The sequence below is a fragment of the Micropterus salmoides genome, unplaced genomic scaffold, assembly GCF_014851395.1.
Source record: "Micropterus salmoides isolate LMB-PRFRI ecotype aquatic unplaced genomic scaffold, ASM1485139v1 Ms_hic_scaffold_13, whole genome shotgun sequence".
Lineage (NCBI taxonomy): Eukaryota > Metazoa > Chordata > Actinopteri > Centrarchiformes > Centrarchidae > Micropterus > Micropterus salmoides.
The window spans coordinates 19,158,836-19,178,373 of record NW_024040374.1 but is presented as its reverse complement, the minus strand read 5'-3'; the positions used below and the strand labels follow the sequence as shown (position 1 = coordinate 19,178,373).

The following is a 19,538-nucleotide window of genomic DNA, read 5'->3' as shown; positions in this document are numbered from 1 at the left end:
ATTTGATTTTGCCCCAGGGACCCCCATCTGATAGGATTTTGGTTTATAGATGTTTTATTACAGAAGGTATGAAACCCATGACCAAAATAGCCAGAGCCTTCATTCTGTGATTTTGTTACTTATGGATGGAATTATAGTGAAAACAAATGATTCCACTTTTTGATGATGACCCCCTGGAATCACCTCAAGGACCTCTGGGGGTCTCCGGACCCCATTTTGAGAACAACTGACTTCAGTAACAGGTGTTAGTTGTGTATTTACACAGTACCATCAAAACTTTGTAAGATTTACTTCAAATCACATATATTTCACTTTACTGTTGACCATTTTTAACCACTCAACTCAATTATAGTATAAAAACCAATTGAAGAAACTCTGACTTTGCTTCAAACGAACACTCTATAAACAGATTCATTGCTCCTGCTTTTCTCTCAAAGTTTGATTATCATCTTGAGGTAATTAGCAGTAACAAGAAGAGAATTTTGAATATCTGAGATTTGAAAGTCAACTGCTGCAACGCACGATGCAACAAAGCTTATATAGCCCTTTTCACAATGTCCAACTGTGCTTATGGTTTGGCTTCTGACTTCATTTTGTGGCTACATACTTGCTTCTTAATGCAGTGCTTTCTAGCAGCCGACTATGATTTTTTTACTGGATATACTAGATCTTCCTTGAATGCACCAAAAGGAGTTTAGACAGGGGTTATATTACAGCAGTGCTTAGAAAAGCAGATATGCTGAAAAAAACCCTGGATGAACTGCACATTTTACAAATAACCCTGCTCTGAATTTATGAGACACACAAACACAAACTTCTGTATGCAAATGTACACGCAGACATATGTACACACACCACAAACACACATGCATGCAAGCGGACACACACGCACACACACACACAACTGTTCTTTGCACACCTCTCACACCTCTCCACAGATCACATTTCATAGCAACACCAGAAATAAAAGTTCCACTGGCAAAGGATGGCTGCAGAGGAAGAAGGAGAGAGAGAGAAAAAACAGAGAGGGAGACAAACAGAAGAGAGACAGAAGGAGAGAGATAGTGGCTATCGATCGGTTGGAGTTGGCTCAATCTGGGATTGAACTTTATCACAAACGCAGAACATCGCAGCAGGAAGCTCTCTGATTTGCCTCTAAAGGATAGAACAGAGGAATGTTCACACTCTATTCTTCCTTTGCATCTCTCATTCATTTTCATTTCACTTTCCACCCCTGGCCGTGCCTTTTTAAAGAATTATTTCTCTCTCCGTTTTTCCCCTTTCTTGGCTCTTACATCTTTCACTTTCTCCCTTTGTTTTTCCCTTCTCTCTTGTTTCCCTCAGCGTTTCTCTCTCCCTTCTATTCCAGCCACTGGCTTATTAGCATTCTCTCTGTACATATAATTGATTCCTCATGCCTTCCTCTTGTGAAAATGTCATTCATAATTCTGTGTGATAGCTAGCTGACTGACTTGCTGGCTGACTTAGTGGTTGGCTGGCTGGCTGGCTGCAAGGCAAAGTGGCCACTGACCCATTTGTAGCAGATACAAAAAGAGTGACAACCAAATCTGATTATAGCAAACCGGACCGGGGCCCCTGTGAAACGAATGGCCTAAGCCAGACTGAGCCTAAGCTGTCATTCATCCTTCTGTGCTTTTACTCTATGTATTTAACCTTTATTTTACCCAGTCAGGTAAATTAACAGCACATTCTCACTGCTAATGAAGGGTGAAACTGAAGGAGGGAAGGGACTTTAAGGTGGCATTAAAGGGGAAGTACTTGTGCACTCACAACCTTTCTTAGTAGTAATGGAAATAGAAGTGGAATTACACTATCAATTAAACAGTATGTGTGTGTATGTGTGTACTGTTTGCTTAGCATCAGAAATTAGCAAATGGACAGATGACAGTTGTTCAGTCCAATTTACACACACGATAACACAGACAGGGCTCTTCTCACACACACGCCACAATGCACACAAACAGTGTCACATAGACACACCTAGAGACAACTAACCACTAATGGACACATACATACAAACAAGCAAATGCACACAACGGACACAAAAAGCAAGAGAGAGAGAGAGAGAGAGAGAGATTGGAGTTGAGAGACAAGACATGGAGAGAGATGGAGAGACAGATAGAAAGAGACAGACAGACAGGAGAAAGAGACATAAGGAGGTACTTACCGGATGCCTGCCCTGAGGGTACATGATCCCAGGAGAGGAGAGGCTGCCAGTCCGTTTGATGGCCAGGTTAGTCCCCTGGCCCTCCACTCCTCTGCCCTCCACCGGTTACACAGCCACACAGACACAGACACACACACACACACACAAACACACTTTAACACACTCAGCAAGTCCAGTTCCTGTTCCTTAGCTGGGCTGAACACAGCAGTCTTTACTCTTCCAGAGTCTCTCTCCTTCTTTTCTGCCAAGTTCTCCCCCTCTCTGTCTTCTAAGGCGAATTCCTGTTGACACACAACTGAAGAGCGCTCAATCCGTCCGTTCGTTTATCCAACAATGACATGATAAAACGGAGCACCAGACTTTACATCCTCCTCCCCCTCTTTCTTCTCCTCCCTCCTCTTTCTCAGAGTCTTTCTCCCTTTTTCTCAACCTGTGATCAGTCAAGGTCCACACGTAGTGACATGACACAGTGAATTTCATCCAGGCAGGCTCCCCTCTTCTTCTTCTCCTCCTCCTCCCACTCCTCTGCTCCTCGTGCCCCTTCACCCGGCCGTCCAATGGCGAAACATACAAACATAAACACACGCTCAGCTCCGTCCAAATCGTCTTCTTCTCTGCTTTTTCCTCCTCTTCACCCTCTCTCTGACACACTGAAGCCTCTGCCTTGACTGCTGCCGCAGAAAAGAAGGGTAAAAAGGAGGAGAAGAAGAAGTAGAAGGAGGAGGGAGGGAGGGGAGAAGGGGGAGAGAGAGAGAGAGAGAGAGAGAGAGAGTGAGAGCTTTGTTTTTAATCTAAATGTGGAAAAAAACGCGAGAGGAAAGCAGGAAAGAACAGCAGGTCAGTGGAGGATCCAGCGGGCTTTTCAGCAGCAAGCCCTAGACTGTAATATATTGTGCCTGTTGGCTTCAACACAAACACGACAGGCTGCTAAAGCTCCTCTTAAGGTGGAACTGAGTAGATAGAGACACCCAGTCACACAGGAAGAGGGGGAAAGAGAGGCAAAGAGAGAGATGGATCTCTTTTCAGTTGTGGTCAGACAGACAAAGCAATCAGTCATGCACAAAGACTCAGGCTCAAACTGATATGAATCGAGATTCACACATACACACACGTTCCTGCACTCACACACAAATTCATGACAGCTATGTGGAAACACTTGTTACGCACACACACACAGCCACACATACACACATAATAGTTACTCAGAGTGATAAATCTATTACCCATTTTACACGTTGCATTAAAATGCGTCTTGGATGATTGGATAGCAATCCAATTTATGCTTAATCACATAAATCAGGATGCACTGACGAATGCTACTAATCAGATGCTCAAACCTCCTCAGGAAGCGGTCTGAGACGCATTGCATCCAGGTGTTTGTCAAGTGTAAATGCATCACCATGTCAGACCTCACAGGTCACTTTGTAACTCCTCCAAAACAGTGAAATGTCATCCAAAGAGCAACAGAGACGTAACATGACACACCAACACCACAAAAGAGGAGAAAGACAATGGGGGCACATTGTGTTTGGGTTTTGTTTGCATCGGTTTTTGCGCAGATTGTTTTACTTGAATAAAACTGTAAACCAAACCGTGCAGCTGTTTGTGTATAAAAACACCACAATGTATCCAGTTCACTGTGTGACCTATGTGGCGTATTCACACACTGAAAACCCTGGAACAAATCAGACACACATACTGTAAATCAGGTAATGCTCCCTTAAATTTGGACCTGAATTTGGCTCATATAAACCCGTAATTTAATAACAGTTGCAAGCATCACACTTTTGCCTTAATCTGATTATAATCAAGTAGTTAGCATGACATGGCACGTTGCACATGCTATTACACACTAAGTATGCGCAGAGTAGCTATAAATCACACGAGCCAGAAAAACAAACCTGCACATGCACACAAAATGATATATTTTAATAGTGGCTTTTGAGCCCACTTTTTCCACAGGACAGTCTCTCTTGCATATCCCAAACCTATTAAATACTTAAATACCAAATTTACTGAAACAAATGACAACAACATGCAGCAAACATATACATGAAACATATAAGTGAATGTTTTTGTTGGTGCTTTCTATTGCCAGGTGATGTAATACCACATTGATTTAACTCAGACGTTTTTCAGCTTTTACATTTGCTATTCTTCCCATCAGTTGGTAGGTGGTCTTTCGGTGGAAAACCTCTTGACACACAGGAAGCGATTCATTTTACTTTTCCCTTAGCAGCAAAAATGGTTTGACTGGAATAAACAGAGGAACTGGGCATTTCCAACAGCCACCAAGAAAGTGTGGCACCTATAATAGATATTCCAAGGAAACACCACAGCAAAGTCCACTTACCAAAGATCTCATCAAAATCAATAAATGGAGTATCTTAAGGATTACCACTTAACACCCTAAAAATATCCTCTCTACAGCAAGATAAAAACGTCTGCACACCTACTTTTGCAGGACCGCCCAGAATGGACCTGGACCAACTAAGACCAGGTATTTAAAGCCTTTGTACAGTACACCAGTCTGGACCTGCCATCTTTTGCCGCTGTTTATAATGAGTTTATCCAGGGTGGCCCTGCTTCTGAACTTGATCAAACAGCCATTAATCCGACACTGTAAAATCGAACTCAGTCAGTCTTGGCATCCATGGAGGGTTTTCCGGTAAGACAGAGACAGCATTTGATAACAAGTGGGTTAGCCAGAGGGCAGCCCCAAAGCCTCAATTAAGGTCACATACAGACAACCTATTATCCAGTGCAGTCTATTACCAAACACTATAGATCCTTTTGGGGAAACCTAATGCTGGCTTATGTTAACCAATTAAAAGTCCACAAAGTAAGTTTGAATTTGCCCTGTGACTTATTTTAGCCTTTCTTCCAATATCTGATATGAAACATTTGTCTGAGTATTAGAGAAGAGTGTGGATTATATTTTAGGTCCCTCTGGTATTCACATAAGAGAGCAAGATCTTTGACATTAGTGGACATTTTGAGGAAAAAAATAATACAGTACTGTATCATCTTGACATTGTGATGATACAGAACAGTGATGAAGGTCTTGTATGAACAGGTGGAAATCACTGATACTAAGCCGGCCATTTCTATGAAACTACACATTGGGGCACCCGGGTACTGATTTTTTCAGTTGTTTATTCAGATTAAGTAATGTATTTTTTACAAACATTTGTAAGGTAATTAATATCGATTGATGAGTAAAGGTAATAAAATGATGATGGTATTTGTAAATTAATAGTTCTACTTCATCATTTTGACTTCAAATAATGAACAAATTAAATGTATTTTTCAAATTGATTTGCAAAACGGCTGCATTTTACATTTTTTGTAAAATTTATTACATCATATTCCATCTCACAGTTCATTTGTTTTGTTTAGCTGCTTTTAGACTCAATTTCATTATGCTCTGTAACTTAAAGATGCCTCTGTTTAATTTGGACTTCTAATACTACTTTTAAAAGAAGTAATTGCACATTTATTCTCTTACAAATTAAAATAAAATTCATAAGTAATGAAACATAACCTTGTTAAATTAAGTAGACTCAGAGGTGTTGCCACTACAGCTTCACTGATTTTAAGACTCCTCTCTACTACATTTTAGTTCATCACAGAATTCAAAAACTTGATCACCAAAGTAAAAGACACAATGTGTCTCATGTTCCTGCTTTTGATCTCGTTCTACTCGCTATCATTTATGTCACTTTATGATGATTGATAATGAAGGAAAATTCAATCTACCATTATCTTACAATTACCACAATAGTTGCTGTTAAGCAAAAGTTAACTTCAAAAAACACACTAAAATAAATAATAAAATAATAAATAAATAAACAAACAACTTACAGGGCAGTAACAGTAGCTCTCATTGGCCAGCATTATTTTCAATGTTTGAACCTCTGTCGTCTCCCTCTGTGAATCCTCCATAACTTGAGCCTTGCAGCATCAACACGATGGTCTCAAACTCAGAAACACAGTCTAGAAATCTTGTGTGGAGTCAGAAGCCAACAGCTGCCAAAACTATGCAAAAATAGTACCACCATCTGCCTAAAGTTTCCACTTGTAAACATCGATCCATCCAAATTATTCACATCCCAAACCATTTATCCTGTTAAGGGTAGCACAAGGCTGGAACGTAGCCCAGCACACACCAGCTGAGAGGCAGCCCCTGAACAGGCCACCTGAGCACATTCACACCTGCAGTACAAGTTTCTTAGTTACCTGACCTGTATGTCCACAGACTGTGGAAGGAAATCCTCACAGACAGAGAGTGGAAGTGCTAACTTCACAAAGAAATGCACAGGCTGTCCAAGATTCAAACCCAGGGCCTTCACATGCTGTGAGGCAACAGTGCTAACGGCCACTTGCTTGCTCAAAAGAACCATTACAGTCCAACAGGTAGAGTGCTGTGACATTTAGGGAGGGAATATGTGCTTCCCAGAGGATGAATGCTTTCAATTTTGGACACTCTAAAAGACACTCTACATATTATTCACTCTGTCTTTCTACCTCTTTCCTGCACGTCGTCCCATCTGCTTTTCATTCAAAATCTCTCTTTCACACAAATACAGACACACACCTACAGTCAGTGGTGGCCACACCACAAACACGATCCTTTCCCAGTACCGTAGCCCAATGTACTAATCAGCATTATCTAATTGTCTAGAAGGGATTCTGCAAGTAATTATTTCCCCAACTCCTCACACTGGGTTTCAGAAAGACAGATGGGCAGGCGTACAAACACACAGACAGACACAGACATCAACACAGTCCAGAAGTTACATAGGTTCAAAGCTTGCAGTTGTATTAAGCACTAGCACTTCATAATTCTGCCTTGATCTATAACATGTTTCCACAGCAACATAGTATGTGGCAAGCAGGTTTGTCAGGTCGCACCTGCCCATGTTGACAATGTGAATCACTTTAAAAGATAACATGTTCACAGTTACATTACCTGTTACTAACCACGAAGGAAAAATATTTATTTTCTCAAGAGATGCAGAAAATGTGCAAATTAAAGTGCAGTTTCTCTATAGATTACTGACTTTTGCCACTGTAATACAGGAGGAAATTCAGGGATACAGGCTGAGGGGATCCACAGAGGAGAGTCAGCAACGTCAGACAGATGGTCAGCATCTAAAAACAGAGAAGGACAGAATCAGCTGCTAGAACAGGTACAGTAAAGACACTCAGCTCTCAAATCCCTAAATAGCAGTACCAGATGATATCAGCTGACTACTAAAAAATGAATACATCAGCTAAAAACAGTAGTAAGCATTTCTAGCAGAATAACAGCACTCACACTGTCAGCATTCAGGTCACAAAACATGTAGGCTAAATAACCCCGACTAATCTTTGACAACAACCATATTATATATTTAAGCAGCTGGCATTGCCAAGGACAGTGATTACCAAACTGATGAATGTGGTCTACCCTAATAAAGGAGGTCCACAGGATCAGTTTAATTAGGCTAATATTTAATACATGTGATATAAGAGAATGCATTTGCAGCGTAAACGCTATTCTTTCTGTATTAAAGACTTCAGTTCATCCAGTGTCTCAATATACTGTACTATAGCATTAAAGAAAAGCTTTACTAAATGTGCCTCATGTTTGACTGGATGAAAATTGGCAACCCCTGTTTAGTATTTTTGACAAAATATCATGATAATGTTCTGTGTTTCTGTCATAAATCTAAATATGCTGCCAAACTGTGCTACAATTATTAGCTTCCCAAACGTATCCTACATAATGAATGTGGCTTTTAAACTAACAGGTTGATAGAAACACAAGAGATAAAGAAAACCAGAGCAGCAACATTTTTACCTGAACATGAACATAAATACTAGAAACTAACGGTTGCTGGAGACGATGTAACTTACATTTCAACAAGGTCACCTGTCAGTTATGTAACTGAGCGTGCCCTGTACTTTTTCTTAAAACAACAACATGCTGTAAATGCGAGGGAAACTCAAGTTTAATGCGCACACATCTTAATTTAGGATACCAGCAACTCTTCGGTTCCACCTTAAAAGCTCTTCCGCGTCTGAGGGCTGTCTCTGCATTCTGATTGGCCGAAGCGATGCCTTGTTATAACCAATCATTCTAAAGGTATCCCACGTTGGGTCCTGATGTCATGGTGCAATCAGGCCAATCGCTGCCGACCAGGCCGCTGAATGGGTGTGGGCGGCGGTGGGGGACAGAGGGTAGCTGAGGAGTCTGTGGGGATTGTGGGCATTGAAGTCCCAATTATTCTGCACACACACACACACACACACACACACACACACACGCACACACACGCAAACATACTCGCGCGCGCCCGCCCACGCACGTTGTCAGTCACGCTACATAAATGCTCAGTAAATTCCGCCGTTAATTTCAACCCCGCTTTTTCTACTGCGCACACACACAGGGCTACAGTATACACACACACACACACACACACACACACACACACACACACACACACACACACACACACACACACACACACACAGAGTGGGTAAACACCTCACTTGTGAGTGAAGTCGGGTCGAAATTAAAGATTTTTTTTTAAATTCTTGCCAGTTTTCTTTATTCCACTTCAAAACCTGAAATCAAAATGAGTAAATGGATGTCCTTCACATGCCAAAATTAGAATAATGAGGCACATGGAACAACATAAATCATAACCTACAGGGATGTAAGAGGTCAACTGTGACTTATAACCTAACCTGCATTGTGTTTCTGCTTTGAAATATTGCAGACAGTTTACTCCTGTTATTTTTGGTTTGTTCTGATCATTCTTTCTTTCTTTCTTTCTTTGTATCACAAATAGTAGCTCTATCTTGTTTCAAATACACAAATACAAATGCACACATTTGCACACATACAGAGTCTAAGCAACTGAATTTGTCCTTTGTCCATTTTTTCCATATGTAACACAAACACACACTCCCTCTCTGCGTTCCTCGCTTGTTGCATGCATCTCATTTCAGAGTGATACTGTAATATTTGGTGTGTCTCAACACACAGAGCACATTTTATGCCAATGCTGCCACAGAATAAAAATAAAAACCTCCTGACTCCCATTTTACTCTCTGTATCGTTTTTACTTTTGTGGAAAGTCGAAGCTTTACATGTGCATGTATTTTTCTGTACTGCCATATTCATGAATGTACAGCTGTGGAATGCAATATGCATGGTAGGGAAAGAGGTCCCGACTGTACCTACTTATGAAAGAAAAGATCCATGCTGGGGCACAGTGAGATCAACACAGACTGCGATGTTCAGCGATGTATGAATACGTGATTGGCATTTTCTGTACATGCTCCTGCTCAATCCGCCTCACCTACAGTACATCTTATTTAGTTAGTGATTTTGAGTGCCCCTTGATGGTGGTGATAGTAAGCCAGAGTGTTTTTGACCCAAGGTAAGGTAAGACTTTCTAAATGTGTTTCAACGACGTGTCTATGTTGCCTGCATGGGCTGTTGATGCTGCTATTAATGGAGAAACTGGTATCTCTGCAGTAGGTTTTCCGCTTTTTTTCTGGAAACAACAGACTTGCTCTTTGACTGTAAAAGTCAGGCACCAAAACCTGACATTTACCATTGAAATGCATGAGATGTCAAACTGATTTGTAGCTAAATGTGATATCAGATCATGTGTTGTTTTGTTTGAAATGTTTTATATAAAGTCTTAATGAAAGCGGAAAGTCTGCACAACTGGAAACTGACTGATATTCATATGTATTGTATGCTAATTAACTTTTCCTGTGTCTTGAATTCAGATCTGTTTGTTCCGTGTTTCAACCACATCTCACCACTTTCATCTGCAAATGTAGCTTGCCCAGTTGTTTTCATTGATCACCTGGTAAGGGTGAAAAAAAAGGTCGAGGAGGCCAAGCACATCTGCTGATGAAGAGCACGGGAAGAGGTGAAAAGCTGTGGGGAAAAAGCAAGTAAGAGGTTCTTGAGTTAAGATTTGTTAGTCAGAATCTCTGTTGTACTCTATTCTACTTTGTCCTCTTCTGTTCTTTTATAATATGATATTTGAAGAAGGAAATGAAAGATCCACCACCGACTGACCTCTTCACACACACACACAGTTGTCACTCAGTGGTCGGTCAGTGAAATGGTCTGCAGATCTGCACTGATTAATCCATGCAGTAATAGGAAACAGCAGAGAGAGAAACCCTATCCCTATAATGTGGGACTCTGGATAAACTCTGGTCTGGTTTGATGCTGGATAAATAGACGCCTATTCACACGCGGGCACACAAACACAACTTCCCGCACACATACAGGCAAACACACGGGGCAGATAAAACTGCCATGTGTATGTACCTGTGGTGTGTTACAAGTCCCTGAGCGCCTGCAAACACATGTGATCCTCTGACCTTGTAGTGCAAACATTTAGCTTTTCTGTGTATGGATTTATGTGCATGTGTGTATTTGCTTTTGTGTGTGTGTGTCTGCTTGTGCACGCTTTGACGTGTCTGGGTGCGATTGTGTATGTTTTTGAAAGATCAGTGTGACTTCCTGGCTGCGTGTGTAGCAGGCCCGTATGTGTGGGACATGTGCAGAAACACTCTGTGCCATAATTAGCTTCATCCAACTTATTTCCTGCTTCTGGCTGCAGGAAAGAACTGTGTCAGCCTTGTGCGTATGTGTGTATGGACAGTGACATATTTCTTTGGTTTTGGCACACTGTGTGTGAGTGAGCAGCGTACGACGGCTTGTAGCTATTTTAAAATACCTTTTTAATACTACAGCACACCAGCTTCAGGACAATGCAGCAGGACAATGATCCCAAACAGGAGGCCAAAGCAGCCAATGACAAACACAGTATGTAATGGTCTTGACTGACAAGGGCAGCCAGTGGACCTCAGTCCAACTGATTATGTGTTGTGCTCGTCATTGAGACACTAATGTCAATGTTGGACGATTCAGCATAAACTCCCCAAAGGTTGTAATCTTTATGTTCTTTAAAACACAAAAACCTTCAGAAGTTAACATTTACAGCTATTTTCTGAATCCAAAGCCAAAGTTTTTAAAAGTTCCTCCAGTATCTGCGCATGGCAATTGCAGTATGGTTTGTAGAACAGAAAGATTGTTGCTACATAAAGGGGCACACCATTTCTTAGGGATACTGGGGTTGTTGCACTCGTTGAAGAGAAGACAGAAGACAAAAAAAGTACTTGAGCTGGCTTGAGTTCAGACCTTGCAGAGGATCACTTCAGAAGATATCAAATGTGTGCTGATGTGTGGGGGGCTTCAGGTAATAATTTAATATTAAATATCATTCACCACACCTGTGATGATGTGCGTGGTCAGACATTCAACAGGCATATGCCTCTCAACCGACACAGGTCAGTGCAGCAATGCTTTTCCTCCACATACTATCTAGTGTGAAGTTACTCTTTAACAGTGAGTTTGGAACCCAAAAGACTATCTACAAAACGGGCTACGATTCCTCGGTTGTTCCTCTGACGTGGATGTAAATACCTTTAAATTAAAGCTAAACGATAACGTTATAACCTCATAGTCACATTGTTTGGTTTCAAATTCAAAGTGTCAGAGCCAAACACCAGAAAATGTGTTCCCATCCTGCTATTAATGAACTGTGACACATCAGGCTTTACTCTTCAGGAAATAAGGCAAGTGTCCAACTGAGCATAATGAAGTCAGAGTCAGCCGCTCTCTTGTCCTGACGTACATGGATGGAAAGAGAGAGAGAGAAAATACGACACACACACACACACACACACACACACACACACATCACAAGGATGGTTGGGAAAATGTATGATGGCATCTTCATGTACATATGGAGGCCTACACTGTATCTGCCAATGAGCTGTGTGCGCTGGTGCAAATAAATATACTGTATTTGCGTGTGTTTGCTGTGTACACTATGTTATCGTGTACATGAGGGCGAGCGTGCAAGCATGCAAAGAACATGGTGTATGTAAACGTGTGTTATGAGTAAGTATTTGTGTGTGAAGTATATTAGGTCACTGTGAGAGTTTGTCTGAATCATACATGTGTGTGTGTCATTTGAGGAGGGCATGAGTCTGTGCGTGTGTGTGTGTGTGTGTGTGTGTGTGTGTGTGTGTGTGTGTGTGTGTGTGTACAGTGTATTCTTGTGTATAAGCACATGTGAGTAGGTTGGCGTGTGGTTGTGTGTCTGAAAATATGAGCTATTCTGAGAGCAGTTACATATGTAAGTGTGTGTGTGTGTACTGTACAGTATGCTTTGTGTGCATTTCCATGGGCATAATTTACATGTGTGTGTGTGTGTGTGTGTACAGTCCCTACAGGCTGTAGTAGACTGTGCTGTGCTCAGCCTGCTTGGCACAAGCCAATTGTGTGACTAATTGGGATTGAGGCAGACTGCAGTGAATAAAATACCTCCTCCTCTTCAATCATCATCATCTCTCTCTCTCTGCTTGTTTCTTTCCTGAATACATATAACAACATTTAATTCTTCACATATACAAATTCAAGAATACACAAAGTTACATTAATATTTTTATTTATTAATGATAATGCCGTGTTTTCAAAATCAACAGCAGGAAAATAGAACCCTGCTGAGCTAATAAAACATTGTGTGCGTATGTGTGTGTGTGTGTGTGTGACCTCACATGCTACTTCATTGTGCGTCTGCATTTTTCTTTTCTTGATCATTTCCTCTGACACCAGGCAAACAAATTCATGCAGCTCTTTACTTTGTGATAACTGGTCATTTATACAGTTGCAGCAGCACAGCACAGAGTCACTGTGTTTTGTTTTTCATCCCTGCCAGGTTGCTCTATACACCCTGCATACCAAACGCTTTCCCTCAATTTCTCAGACACGTTCTCTTCATCTGACTCTCAGGTCTTTCCCCGAACTCAGCACACCTCATTGGGCTGGGAAAAATGGCTTTATCAATATCACTAATTAAACAGGAATATCAATATATTTCTCTGTCTCTGCCCCTCACTTTGTTTTTGTTTTTGTCTCCTCCCTCTCCTCCTTTCTCTACCTGTCTGTCTTTTTAAACATTTTGACAGTAGAATGCATTATGTAAGTGTAAAATCTACTGGCAGGGGTTCTTGCGACCAGATGCAGAGTGTTCAGAAACACACAGAGAGGACGAGAGACCGAGAGAGAGAGAGAGGTGAGACAGACTGAAAGAGAGCAGATGCGTGTATGCGTCTGAGGAATGCTGGATTGAGTGTGTGTGTGTGTGTGTGTGTGTGTGTGTGTGTGTGTGCGCTCTGGCCAAGGTGCAGATGGTGGATGTCAGTGTTGAAAAATTCATGATGCCATGTTTGGAGATTCCTGGGGGATATCTTCTTGTTCAACTGGCCTTATAGAGCAGGCATGCACTGCAAACACACACACAAAACACACGGGACCTGTAAGTCCTGTGTGTGTGTGTGTCTGTGTGTGTGTGTGACTTTAAAAAAATATGGAATCAAAGAAAGAGTTGGATGTTAGAGAGATAAGGAGAAACACTGAGAGAGAAATGAAACATCTTTTTGTTATTCTGATTTTTGCTGTTTGTCTTTTTGGAGACGTTTTCCTCAGCCTCGCTGGGATTTCTTTTTCTTACAAAGTTGCCAGATCCATCTAACTGTCAAGTGAATATTTTACAAAATTCTGTTATATATGTATATTTCCAACAACTACAAATACACTGACCATTTTAACTTTAAACTGAGTCTATTCCCACAAAAGAGTAGTCAGGAGTTTATTTGCATTGGAGAAGTTGATCTTTTAGCTAATGTTGGTTATATTTCATCCCGTACATGGAAGTGGCAGGTATGACATGTTTCATATTTTATGACAACATTTAATCATTTCTTAAGCCACTTTTGCAGCCTGAGAAGACTGGAATAATTAGAAAATGATGTGCTATGTAAGTAGAGTTATTAATCAGCAAAATCCATAAATAAAGTAATAAATCTTAGTTATAATTTGAAAATTATTCCAGGTACAGACTCTGTATTTCAATTTCTTAGCATGGTTCCATCAGCAAGAGATTTTTTTGAAAATGAATGATTTGATAGGACAACACAGAGTCAACACAGGCTGGACATGCTCACAGTGACAATGCTAACATGGTATTTGTTTAGCAGGTATAATACCTTGTGTTCAGCATCTTAGCTTAGTGTGTTAGCATGCTAATATTTGCTAATTAGCACAACACAAAACACAGCTGTGGCTGATGGTAATGCCATTTGTTCTGCCAGCATTTGGTCATAATGTGTTGAACTAATGGGTGAAAAAGTCGGAGGATCACAAAAGTTATTACAATTTATCCTGAGGGGAACACGAATGACTGCACCAAACTTTGTGGCAAGCCATGCAACAGTTAAGACCAAAATATATCCAGTGGTGCTATAGAGTAAAAGTCAAGGCATCACCAAAGACAAAGGTGGTTGACCAACCAAGAGACATCTCCATCCGTGGAGCCATGCTGCTAGAGTGGCTGAAAAGCTGCATTCTAACAAAAAAGGAAGAGACAGAAATAGAGTGGAGCAAAAAGGAAGACACAGATGCTTTTCTTGCATAATGTAGAAGCTCGTCGACTTTGAGCAATTTGTCATGACATTTCAATGCTGGCAACACTTTTTTCCCTCGTGTGTGATGTTTGTATTGATATGCATGTAAAAATAGCGAGCCAGTGAAAAAGAGCGAGGGAAGATGGGAGAAAAGTATACATGCTTTCCTTGCGTATGAACAAAGTGATCCTAACTCCCCATTACACACATTACTCAACGGCTGCTGCCTTGACACAGTGTTTGTTGAGTGAGGTGTTCGCATTAGCGTGCCAAGACCATTTGAGCAAACAGAGCACTCCGAGCCCAAGTGGAGCGGGTTCGGACTCTAGGTAATGGAAACTGGCAGCGACTGGCGTGACAAACCCAGAGCCTCACACACAGCTGAATATGAGCCCGAGTTCTCATTACAGACCCATTTTCTACTCTGTTACTTCTTTTCTAAGTTAGTCACTGCAGCTGTGTGTGTTTGGGCTGAGTTGTTTGCAGCATGATGGCTCAATAGTACCATATAGAAGTCAAAATAATTTGGATCTATTTGTCTGTCTTCTTGACTTCTATATCTTGGTTCTCAGTGCACACATCACGACGGAGGTTCTATGATCTTATATTTTATTGTTGTTTTACTAGCTTCAAGTTTTGTTAGCATTGTTAAAAAAATGTATATAGGAGTTTCAGCAGGATGTTTTCTGCAACGAATCTATAAAAAGGCAGTTTTATGTTAATGTTTCGTCTTGGAAAATAGAGGCTGGAATACTTTGCTGTCAGTGGAAGACGGTAACTTTTAACAGTCAGCACAGCAGGTAAGGGTCTCGGTACCCTATTTACAGACACTGATGCATCACATGAAATTTCAGCTGACTTGCATACTGTAAGACCGAATGCACCAAATCCTTGCTGTGTTAAAGGCCTAATCCGCTGTGTCTGTCCTCAGTCATCTCAGTTCATGTGGTGTGCACTGCAGCTGTGAGTGAAGGTGAGTGTCGATGTCTGTGTTTAATGTCGAGGTGAGAAGAGCATGGTGTACTCATCACAAATGGGGCTTTTAACCAAGCTGCCTCACCACATCTCATTCGCACAAGGAGAACAAAACTGCTGCTGTTTTCTGTAACATCTTCATCTCGCTAAAAGACGTAATCCTCATTTTTAAGCCTCAGTGACATCCTGAAAGTTGAGTTTGAGTTGGAATAATGCTTCGAAAAATACACTTAAACGTCTCTGTCAACCTATGCAGAGAAGCCTGAACTAAGGCTACCCATAACACCCTTCTCTGCAGAGGCTAGCAGAGTGGCAGGTGTGCACACCTCCAAATGTCAACCAAACAATGCGTTGACCTGCACGTTGAGCAAGTTGATTGGTTGACCCAAATCCTGTCGGGAGGCGGGTTTGTTGCAGAGAAGAAAAAAAAAGTGTAAACAATACATGCCCTGTAAATATTGAAATGACAGAATAAACACGTAAACACTCAAGTGCAAATGCCGACATGTGCAGACACATATCTTTGTCATTGCAGGCAAATATGCACACATATCAAAACAGATGCACATACACACACACTTGGCACACTGCCTGGGCCATGTCATGCCAATTAAGTTCAGAAACTAAAAGTCTTCCACCTGGGATTTTCACCCCAACCCACATCATTAACCCTGTCCTGAACTGAACACACACACACACACACAATCTTGCATACCCTCATGCACAGTTTAACCCGCCAAAAGAGTGACCTTAGATCCACATGATGCAAACCAGCCATCAAACTCACACAGCTTACCTCCCCAAACATGAACATAGATTCCTTGTAAATGTACTTTTTCCACAGGACTAAATAATTATAATAATTTGGTGAAGTGACCCTTTCAATAAATTGTTAGGATAGACATTTTTTGCAGGCAAGTGGAGCACAGCAACCTTGTCTGGCCAAATGACACCATCTGGCAGGAGGCTGGGACAGCCAGGGAATGTGTGTGTGTTTCTGGGTTTGTCATCATTAGAAACTGTGTTGAAGATGTATATAAACAAGTATATCTGTATAAGAAATAAGATTAAAGGGGAGGATTTATGTGTTAAAAAGTTTTATGTAAATATAGGTATGTGCGTGTGACAGAAAGCGATGTTGAGTGTCTAGCCGGATGGGTTTCTGGCAGCAGACATGGGACATCCAACTAAAAATGGTTGCGCAACATGTTCCACATGCATCACTTTGAAAAGTACTATTAAGAGACCTTAAAAGAGACATGGCTTTCAAACAGACTGAAAGTAACTAGATTAAATCCACAGATGAAACATAACAATAAACAGTTTATTATTATTGTGTATGTGTACACAATAAAACTTTAGAGGTACAATGAGTCGCTCCGGTTCCAGCAGTCTGCATGTCGAATTGTCCTTGGGCAAGATACTGAACCCCAAATTGCTCCTGATGGCTGTGCCGTCGTGTGTGTGTGTGTGTGTGTGTGTGAATGATTCGTTTCTTTCAACCGATCAGCCGTTGGCAGCTTGCATGGTAGCCTCTGCCATCATTGTATCAATGTATCTTAAAGGGGTGAATGTGACACGTAGTGTAAAGCTCAGTGAGTGGTCGGAAGACTAGAAAGGCTCTATTTACAATTTACCATGTGGACACTACAGAGTAAACTTGTAAAAAATTTGCCTCCATTTTATGACACATCATCCTCAGGGACAGCAGTGTTCCCTGGGAGAGTAAATGTCAAAGTGACATTGAGCATCAAGCCAGTCTGGGCTCTCTCTCTCTGTCTGTGTCTGTGTGTGTGTGAGAGAGAGAGAGAGACCTAGTCTGAGTGTCCCCTGGGACTGGAGTTGGCTGGCTGACTGTTCCCAAGCTGTCACCAGACATTGACTCAGAACGCTATACACTCACCATCGACACACTGACTCACCGAGCCGCATCCATCAATCTAGCCATCAAAAATGTAAACACATTCAGAGGAACTTTGAATCCCACACTGAACTGAATTAAATATGTTTCCCTCAACTGAAATTATGTTAGCAATATTTTTCCTATTTCTTACTTGTTACGCCTGGAATTGGATTTGTTTTCAGGAAATATTTGCTTATTGAACTCTCTACCAGGAAGCATTTGGTCCTGTTAAGGCTTCAGGGATTTCACTGGCAACATTGTGCATTCAAGAAACAAGCAACCACACTGCTGCACTGCTGTTCTCTCTGCCTGTTGTACTCGTGGAGTTTAGAAGGGATATTGCATAACACATAAATATTGACTGGCTGCTAATTGTACACTCATCATTACTGGCAAATATGTCCCAGATTCTGCTTTTTTGCAGCCTCCTGTACTGCGTCTTGGCCTGCGGGTGACTGTGAGGGCCTCAGTATGCTTTAAATTAAGTGATTGTTAGATTGTCTAAAGGGATCAGTGTGCTTGAAATGAGCTAGTTCACACAATGTGTCATCCAACCCATTACATAAAGCAAAACAGCCACACTCACAGGCAGAGTGAACAGCCGGCCCTCATAGTTTCCTTATGGCTGCATTCCTGATCTCTTTACGGGGTTCAGGAAAATTGGGATGAGGGTACATACGGGTCGTTTTTGATAAAAGCATTCATGGTAGTTTCCACACACCTTGTCAATCACTATGTAAAAAGTGACAGTTTTGGAAAATTTAAGAAACATCTTTGAGGAGAGACGGTCTGAGAACATGCGCCATTAACTCCATTTGAACAATTCATTGTGTACAAGACAATAAAGATATGCAAAAGACACAGAGCTTTGGGAGGGACATCAGGGAGTTAGCATAATGCAGGCAGGGGGAAGATATTACGGCAGGTTTTTCACCCAACTTTCAATTCAATGATTTTGGAAGATTGTCATAGTCTGACATAGTCTGAGTCTGTTTCACTCTTAATACAAGCTTCAAAAAAGATTTACCTTTCATGATGGCACTTTCAGATACATTTTGTTTATCATTCATGTTGGTGGTATTTTTTGTTTTCTTAGGTTTTATATCATATTTATATGACGGCTTTTCTGAAGGTTGCTATTCTGCTGCACGTTGAGCTCAACATGGCAATTTCCTAACAATTTTCAATTTTCAATTTATTTATTTAACAGGGACGGTACACATTAATGAACGTCAGTCAGTGACGTAAATATGCCAGATTTAGCCAGACGGCTATTTTTTGTCTGTAGTCCCAGGTCAGTACAAGTCAATATGAAACAGACGACATAATAAAAACAATAAACAAAATAGTACATTTCACCACAATATACAAAACAGGTGATACAGTATACAGGTCAAACATACGTACAACTTTTATCGTAATGGAAATAAAGTTAATAGTTCCCTGCTAGAAGATTTATTTTTAGCAGTGCTTCAAGTTCTTATTTTCCCAATTTGTGATAAAGCTATTCTAACTACAGAGAGTAACTGTGAGTACCGAGCACAGGTGCAAACCAGGGACACATGGATTAATTTGGTGTCAGTGGCGACGGATAGACCACACAACTGACAAACAGGGCCAGTCTCCCCCCAAAAACTTGGTGTGTCCTTTTTAAAAGTGCTTTTCAGAGCCTAATCCCAGGCCTCCCGTTCTCCCAGAGATCTGTGTCGGTGTTGTTAAAACTCAGCAGACAGCACTGTACAAATATAGCTGAGTAACTAGGCCTACTGCAAATAGAACAGAACTGAATTTAATCAAATCAACACAGCATGCTCTATGTTCCAACATTCACCCTCTGGCAGCACCCCTCCTCCTGCTTCCTCTCCCTCTCTGTCTGCTCTCTGTCTGACTCTGTTTCACTCTCTTGCCTCCTTGCAG

General features: G+C 41.2%; 1 protein-coding gene across 3 annotated transcripts in view; it reads right to left on the bottom strand.

Annotated features, from left to right (window-relative positions):
* The window catches only part of tle2b (TLE family member 2, transcriptional corepressor b), an 85,886-nt gene extending 77,751 nt beyond the window's left edge, over positions 1–8,135 (bottom strand). For 2 of the 3 annotated variants that reach the window (XM_038716005.1, XM_038716006.1), the window contains exon 1: positions 2,189–3,075. In XM_038716005.1, the coding sequence (XP_038571933.1) occupies positions 2,189–2,212 (24 nt within the window). In that variant the 5' untranslated portion in view covers positions 2,213–3,075. Of the gene's footprint in view, positions 1–2,188; positions 3,076–7,251; positions 7,343–8,089 lie in introns of those variants that run through there. The other variant, XM_038716008.1, reaches the window with a different exon arrangement.
* Between the last annotated feature and the right edge of the window lie 11,403 nt (positions 8,136–19,538).